The sequence below is a fragment of the Cannabis sativa genome, chromosome 6 (genome assembly GCF_029168945.1).
Source record: "Cannabis sativa cultivar Pink pepper isolate KNU-18-1 chromosome 6, ASM2916894v1, whole genome shotgun sequence".
In the NCBI taxonomy this organism is placed as follows: Eukaryota; Viridiplantae; Streptophyta; class Magnoliopsida; order Rosales; family Cannabaceae; genus Cannabis; species Cannabis sativa.
In genome coordinates, this window is record NC_083606.1 from 68,749,862 (window position 1) to 68,759,014 (window position 9,153).

The 9,153-nt window shown below is 30.8% G+C and overlaps 1 protein-coding gene across 1 annotated transcript; it reads right to left on the reverse strand.

Moving 5' to 3' along the window:
• Window positions 1-5,791: 5,791 nt before the first annotated feature.
• Window positions 5,792-8,614, reverse strand: LOC115699202 (uncharacterized). The gene has a single exon (XM_030626490.2). The coding sequence runs from the start codon at window positions 8,612-8,614 to the stop codon at window positions 5,792-5,794; it is 2,823 nt and encodes a 940-aa protein (XP_030482350.2).
• Between the last annotated feature and the right edge of the window lie 539 nt (window positions 8,615-9,153).

The window sequence follows — 9,153 nt, forward strand, 5'->3', positions numbered from 1 at the left end:
TCATAAATCATTCTATTTTACCTTGTAGTGTCGCGACGCTTGAAGCATAATTTTTGGCAGATAGGAATTAAGGGTTTTATGCCCTAAATAATATCCATTTTAATATAATAAGATTTACTATTAATAAAAGATCATAAATCATTCTATGTTGCATGGTTCACATAATATATTTTATGATTACATGCTTAATGTATAAATTCTATTAAGTCCAGAACATATATTTATTCGTGATTATAGTGTTGTCAATCCAATGGAATATAATCATGATTATATGTTCAAAAGATTAAGTCACGTGATTTATCAGTACACTGGATTTAGATTGACATGATAATCAGCGATAACGTATACTTACACATTAGATAAGTGTTATGTCCTTTCCAGGGCATTGGCAAAGTATGCAAGTATCAGATGTATGGAGTATACATTAAATTGGTCTGATATTGAACTTGTATAAGTTATCATAAACTTACCGTTATATCTTTCTAAGTCAATATCACTGGTTGGTCTTAGGTCTATAAATCTTAATCCTGATATGGTTAGGTTCAATCTTAATTATATTATTTATGTCTTCAATTTATTCGTTAAAGCCTACCAATTGGTTCGGGTCACACATACAGATTAAGGACGTGGTATGATTTTTACAATTAAGTTGTATATATCTTGATTTATCTTTCATTGTAATAAAATCTCTAACACATCATACATAAAAAAATCTATTGTCCAACATTATTGGTGTATCTTATTAAGATTTATAAAACACTCATGAAATATATATCCCAAATCTAAACATATTCCTAATAGTGCTTTTATAAAGAAAATCCTAAATCATAAATTTATAGAACCTTTGCTAAATTAAAGAAGAAGATGATGATAATAGATGAACATAAGCACTAACCTGAAGTCATTGTTGGAGATTTTACAGAAGGTTATTATCTTCCAAGAATACACTATTTCTTAAAGTATTTTCTCTGCTGGGGAAGGAGAGAATACAGAAACTCTTATGTTTCTTAAGAACCACTACCTATTTATAGACTCATCTTAGAATGAGTTTAGGTTATTTATAATTTGACCTTTCAACAAATTATAAATTAACTTAGAGTATCTACACATTATTTTCATACAATTTAATACATTTTTGATACTCATAACATAATTGGTCATTTAATTTTATATCACACTTTATAATAGCATATATACCTTATACATATCTGCCCAATATGATGTTTAATCTAACATATCTTTGTCAAAGTTCATAACCAAGTAATAAGTTGTAGTTATTTTTAATAATCTAATATGTGGGCTTACAAATTAATAAAATTTATTTGAGCTAATATTTTAAATTGAGTTAAATAATTGATCTAATTAAATGAGCCTAATAAACATTTTATTTAGTATATGTTTTGTGTAATACCCGTAAACTTAATTAGAGTTTATGGGGCTCTAATTAGTTTGCTATATAAAAAACATTAGGGTTTGGTTCCCAAGACTAATTTCAACCATTGTTATGTGTTCTCCTCCATTCTCATCAATTGAGTGGGATCTTATAGAGAGAAGATTAGTCTGTTGAAGACTATATAGTAGGAGTGGGCATCATCCAACCCAATCTAATTGAACCGAACCGATCCAATCCAATCCAATTACAAAAAGTTGGATATCCAATTACAATTGGATTGGATTGGATGTCAAAAGTTGGATTCTAATTGGATTGGATCGGTTATTGGATGTCAATCTCAAAATTCAATTAAAAACCGATCTAATCTAATTACATTTATATACATTAAAAAATTATTTATATAATAAAAAATATTGAAAAATATAATATATATTTATTATATTTTTATTAGATTTGTTTTGCATGTTAAATTTGTAACACTTGATTTTGTGTATTTATTTTCATGATGTTTTGTTCAATTTTATTACTTAGAAATATTGTTGTTGTTTTAATTATTTAAAACTTTTAGCTACATTACACTTGTAAGAATAGTATGTTTATGAAGTATTAAACTTAAACAAAATGTGATACTTAGTTTTTACGTATTTTTCTTCATAATTTTTAAGTTTATATTAAAATTTAAGTGTGTAATTAGATATCCAATTAAAAAACTGATCCAATCCAATTAGTAATTGGATTGGATTGGATTAGATTTTGAGGTCTAATTGGATTGGGTCAGATGGTGATTTTCTAAATCCAATTACTAATTGGACTGGATCGCATAAGAAAAAAAAGATTGGATCGGATCGGATGCCCACCCCTACTATATAGTATATACCCACAATCACATTTCGCATTCAATACTATCAGGTATGTCTTCTATTTTTTTTTTTTTTTTGAATAGATGTCTTCTATTTTATTAATTCATATAGAATAACTTTAATATTTTGACATAAATTTAAGATTCATACAAATTTTAGATCTAATTTCAAACAGCATACATAGTGTGCATGAGAAACTTTTATAGCAAGAAGATAATTATTATTTATTTATTTATTTTTACTTTTCTTCCATTATTTTCAGATAAGTTTTAGTTTTGGAAAGAAAAAGGAAATGTCCAAAACCATTAGCCATGCTATGGATGAAAACAAAGCTATGAAAGTGAAAAAAGATAGTGAAATACGTAAGTGGTGATTTCATGCATATAATTAAGTAGGGAAATTATGGCGTGGAGCCTCTAAGTGTGACCACTTTGAAGAAGAGGTAGTACTTGATATATTTATATATATATATATATATATATATTTATATATATTATGAATGAATAAAACCTAGCCCAGATACAACTCTTTTCTCTACAATCAAATTATATCAATTCATATACATTTTCATTTATTCACTCCAATCATATTTTAATTTATTCTTGTATTTAATGGAAATAACGACACTTAACGGTAAGCGCGTACCATGCGTGTCACTAAAATCTATCTATGTGTAGTATTATTAGTAGCTCCCACGAACACACAAATTGAATTTGAACCAAAATTTCCAAATTTCTAAATATTGCTATTATCACTATGAGTACTATTATTTAGTACCAAGTGTGTTTAGTATTTTTAAACATATTATATTAATTTATAATTTACTCACGATACTTTTTAAAAGAGATTATTTCACAAAAATATAAAAATAACAAAAAAAAAATACAAAAATACAATTTTATGGAATTTTAAATATTTTTACGATTTTTTTGATTTTATTTACAGAAAATACGGTCTTTTTATGTTGTAATCTTGTTGATTTTTTGTTATCTGTATGTTATTTATTTATTTTATTTTTTTGTTATTTTCATGTTACGTAGTTTTCTTGTTGATTTTATGTTATTTTCGTGCTATATTTTGGAAAACTGTAAAAATGTAAAAAAAAAAAAATATATATTCTTTGAGCGTAAAAATGTAATTATTTTACAAAAAATAGTGTCTTATGTAATTATTCATTTTTAAAAGTTATTATATTAAACTATATAAGACCAAATATTTAGTTAAACTAATAACAATATCAACATATCTAAGCACCACTAGTACCTTTTAACATTTCTCTATCACTATTATCGTAACCAAAGTAGAATTCATACAGTCAACAATTAGCTAAGATTAGTAATAAGAAAACACAATTAGGTAATTTATTTTTATAAAAAAAATAAAAATTTATCCAATAGATATATACCAATTTGAAAGTCAATGCCCTTAGGAAAAAGAAAAATTATTGGATTATTAATTTACTAAGAAAATATGTGGTATTTTGAATTTTTTAAAAATATATATGTATTTTTAAAGAGAATTTTTTTTAGATCATAGGCTAGGTGGGTGCACTGGCCTAGCCCGTCTTGGCTCAAGCGTGCTAATTGATTTAATCTAAAGATAAAAATAAAAATAAATAAAAAAAGATTTATCGTAGAAATAGTAAAGTAACTAATAAAGTAGGTGATCTGGCTGCAATTCGCATCTTTCAGTACGGCTACCTTGTTACGACTTTGCTCCAATCACTAATCCTGCCCTCAACATCCTCTTCTTGTGGTTAAGGTAATGAAGAACAAATTACAGTGTATAGTGAATTCCTTGTGATTGAGGTAACGAATAACAAATTACGAATAACAAATTACGGTGTACTGTTATATTTAATTGTACCAAAACATGAATATATATTTTTTAGCCCCTACAAAAATTAACCTAGGCATACAAACGTAATAATTGAAGTAAAAATAATTAGCAATTTTATCTCCTGAACTTTCAACATATCTGATCATGCCTCCTAAAATATACTTATTAAAAATTCTCCCTGAATTTTTACATTTACAGAAATTTAGTTCTTATGTTAGGTTCTGTCCTATTCGTTTGTTTAAATGCTAATAACGTATCTTTGTAAATTCGTAACTTTAGCCCCTAAATTTTGACAACTATCAAATTGTATCCTATTCAAATAAAAATAAAAAAAATTCAATAATTTTTTTGGTAAATATTAGAAAATTAATTTAGATCTTAAAAAAAATATTTTGAATGATTAATAAAATTAAAAAAAAAATTAAAAATAATTAAGCGATTCAAAATAAATTAATTTTTATTAAGAAAATCCATTTAGATATAAGAAAGGTATATTAAAAATTCAAATTTTGTAAAAATTGAATTTTATGGGAACAAGTTTGGGACTATTTTTTTTCTTCAAAAAATCTAGTTTTGTTTAAGTAAACTTAATAATTTTGTAGTTTAATTTCTTTTTTTTTTTTTAATAATTTATATTTATGTTGAATTTCTAATTATTTTTCTTTATTTTTTAAGATATGTATTTGTAAATATAGATAAGCTTGATTTTCTCTTCACAATATCTTAGTTTTATTTAAATTATTTATTAGATTTTTAATAATTTCGGTTTAATTTTTTAAGATATGTATTTATTAATAAAATAAAGTTTGAAAATATTTTTTTAAGAATAATTTAAGCTAAGTAAACTTGATATTTTTTAACGTAACTTAATACTTTTATCCAGTTTTTTAAGGATTTTTTTACTTTTTCAGAATTAATAAAAAATTATAATTTTAAAAATTAACTTTTTTTTAATAAAAAGAGGCAAAATTTAGTATTATTCAAAGTTTAAAAAGTGAAAATCTTAACTTTTAACGCCTAACAGAATACATATACTTATGTAACTATTATATTTTAAGAAAAAAATTTATCAAGCTGTATATTTTAAGGAGTATGATCAGTATCAAAAATTCAAAAGATAAAAATACGAATTATTCTTAAGCCTTAACCGATTTATTTTCAATTTTCAAATTTTGATTATAATTATCTATGCACAGTCTTTATACAAGTTACAATTTCTTGTTTTTTTCTTTTTGTGTAAAAATAATTACATATTTCTTTGCTAAATATATTGTTGACTTACCTAAGCTTTAAACATATTTACTTAGCTCTCTTTAAAATATTTTATCTTTTAAATTTATATCTTCTACTCTAATGAGACAATATATATTTATAATATTAATAAAAAAAAATAAGAAAAAAATACTAGCTATAACATGTAAAATGTGTCATAAACACAACAACCTAACAACTCAAAAAATTAATATACCTACTCATATATAATTATGGATAAGTCGATGACCTCTTCTCATCATATTCCTTTTAATAAATCGTCTAAGCATTTTGTCCTTATTATATAAAATAAAAACATTTTCCTCATTGTTATAATGAGGCATCATTATCGCTACGTCTTAATCTCAGTGGCGGAGCCAGACTTTTTTTTTTTTTTTTTGACAAAGAAGATCAAAGCCAAGAGAGACAACAGAAAAGACTAAGATCTTCAAGAGAGGGAACTAGAGTAGTTCCAAATTTTCTCTTCGTCCGTTCCAAGGGCTGCTCGAGCGAGATCATGGGCTGTGGAATTTAATGTCCTTGGGATGTAATGAACCGAGGCACCTGGAAAAGGAAACAAAGAGGAGACGATCTTGGAAATATAGCCTGAAAGAGCAGAACGATCGTGACTGAACTTCTGAATACGGTGAACCAAATTCTGGCAGTCTGAGGCAATGATAGCAAGTGGAAAGCGGACTGCCTGGCACCAACTCAAAGCATGGAGGAGAGCTTCGGCTTCTGCAAAAATTGGCGGGAGCCCTGACTTTGAGGGGGAGGATAAAGTGGCAACTACTTGACCCCGACTGTTGGTAATGACTGCTCCGTAACCGTGCTTGTTTGAGGAGGGTAAGAGGGCGGCATCTACATTCAGTTGGTACATGTTAGGAGGCACCTGAAGAGTTGAAGAAGGCTGGGATGTGACAAAACAAGGGGATATGCGATGTTGAGCTTCTTTGTATTCCTGCAAATAACAACTAACAGAATTCTCCAAACAGTAATCATGTTCCCTGTTAGAATGAAAAATAGCTTTGTTCTGGTTGTTCCAAATCGACCAAAGCAAACCCAAAAAAGTGACAAATTGATCTTTAGAAAGAAAATCAAAACCTCTAAGCATAAATTCCTTAATATCACAGTTTTTATTGATAGAGTAAAAGTGAGAAAAAGAAGAGTGCTTCCAAACTTTACCTGCTCTGGAACAATGGAGGAGGGAATGGGTGTTGGAGTCTGGGTGAGAGTGACAAATAGAGAAGAAAGGGGAGGAAATTGATTTACGATGAAAGAGGTTAAGGTTGGAAGGGAGGATATGATTGAAAGCTTTCCAAACAAAATGTTTAATTTTAGGGGGTATGCTGGAGGACCAGACAGAGACCCACCAACTTTTATAGTTAGCAGGGTTGGAAGGGCCAGGGCCAGATATGGAGGAATTAGCCAGATGATAGGCAGAGTTGACAGTGAAACAACCAGAAGGATGATGATTCCAAATGAGAGCATCAGAGTGAGAAGGATCTATAGGCACAGATAGAATGGAGTTACACATCCCCTCGTCAAAATAATGCTGAAGTTTGTTAAAATCCCAATGCCGATCCGGGGTAATAAAAAAGGAGACAGTCTGGGAGGGAGGGAGAGGACCAGGTTTAAAGATAATCTTGTCGTTGGATGGAAGCCAATTGGATTCAGAAATCTTAACCGAATTGCCATCCCCAATTTTCCAAATGAGACCTTTCAAGAGAAGCTCCCGACCCCAAAGAATACTACGCCAACAGAAAGATGGGGAATGGCCAATGGCCGCATGTAAGAAATCGTTTCGCTTAAAATATTTGGCTTTTAAAAGTTGGCCAACCAGAGAATTCGGGGAAGTTAGAAGACGCCAAGCTTGCTTAGCCAGCATAGCTTGGTTATGGTGCACAATGTTGCGGAAACCCAACCCTCCGAAAAATTTCGAAGAACAAAGGTTGTCCCACTTTTTCCAATGAATTTTGTGGTTTTGGCCAAGAGATCCCCACCAGAATTTAGACATAAGACGGCTGTAGTGTTTGCAAAGAGAAATAGGTAGGCGGAAGCAAGACATAGCGTAAGAAGGAATAGCCTGGATGACGGACTTTAGGAGAACCTCTTTACCGGCTTTGGAGAAAAGATTTTGGTTCCAAACAGACAACTTGGAGCTCGCTTTTTGCAAAAGGAAAAGGAAAGAGGAATTCTTCGATCGAGAGAAACATTGAGGGACACCGAGGTATTTGTCTATGAACGGTTTGTCATCCATGTTAAGGGAGTCCCTAAACATTTGACGATCAGAGGGGGGGGGGGTATTGGGGGAGAAAAGAATTGACGATTTGTGGAAATTCACGGATTGACCAGTGGCCTTGTTATAGAGCAAAAGAATGTCCTTGATTGCGGAGCATGACGAAGAGGACACTTTGGTGAAAAAAAGACTGTCATCAGCAAACAGGAGGTGAGAAATAGAGGGAGCAGAGCGAGAGATGGATAGGCCATGAAAAGAGTTGGCAGTAGAGTTCGCATTAATGATCCCCGAAAGACCTTCAGCAACAAGGAGGAACAGATAAGGCGATAGAGGATCACCCTGACGAATTCCACGAGAAGGGAAAATAGGATGAGAAAGACAGTTATTAATGCGAAGACGAAAAGAAACAGAGGAGAGACAATTGAGAATGAGAGAAATGAAAGAAACAGGGAAACCGAAATGCTGAAGAATGTGCTGGATGTAAACCCATTCAACTTTATCAAAAGCCTTCTCCATATCAAGCTTGAGGGCCGCCCATCCCACTTTGCCAGTCTTGCGATGATTGATCGCATGAACAACCTCATTGGCAATGAAGATGTTGTCAAAGATTATGCGATCACTAAGAAAAGCGCCTTGATTGTGGGAGATAAGATCAGGGAGGATGGATTTAAGACGATTAGCAAGAGTTTTGGAAAAGACCTTATAAAAAGTGGTACAAAGACTGATCGGGCGAAAATCCTTAACTCGAGTCGCATTTTTTATTTTAGGTATGAGAACCAGAAAGGTTTCATTGACAGGAGCCAAGTCGGTGTTAGTAGAGAGGGCCGATAAGACAGCCTGGCAAAGGTCATTTCCAGCTGAATCCCAATTTTTTTGGAAAAAAGTGGGGTTCAAACCGTCAGGTCTGGGGGCTTTGTCTCCAGCAAGTTGGAAAAGGGCAGCTTTGACTTCGGCTAAAGTGTAGGGGGAGGAAAGGAAAGCATGTTGTTGGGGAGAAAGGTGTTTAGGAAGACCCCTCATAGCGAAAGCCATCGCCTCAGCATTAGAGCCTTGGGAAGTGAAGAGATTAGAATAAAAATTAACGAAAGAGGTCGTGATGTCATTAAGAGTAGTGATTTGAGAGTTGTCGTCCAAGGTGAGGGTTTTAATGAAGTTGGTTCGTTTTCTGGAAGTGGCTCGATTGTGGAAGTAACGAGTATTCTTATCGCCAGCCTTTAGCCAATTTGCTCTGGATCGCTGCTTCCAAAAAATTTCGCCAGACTTAAATGCTAGAGAGTTTAATTATAGGGATTTTTTCAAAAATATACATAAAATACAAAATAATTACAAAAATAACCTAACAAATCTCAATTACAATAATATCTTGTCACGTCATTAAAAAATACCTTAATTCCAAAATAATATGCCTGAAATGAAACTATTCCCGAATTTTTTTTTTTTTTTTTTTTAATTTTCCTGCGTTTCAAAAGTAACCTTTTGGTTACTTATGATATTGATAAGAAACTAATAAGTAACTTTTTCTTAAAAAGTATCACTTTTATATCATATAATTTGAGATATATTTTGGTTAC

What these genes read in the sequence shown, in the direction of transcription:
- LOC115699202 (XM_030626490.2), bottom strand. Translation starts at nt 8,614, where the DNA reads ATGGCTTTCGCTATGAGGGGTCTTCCTAAACACCTTTCTCCCCAACAA.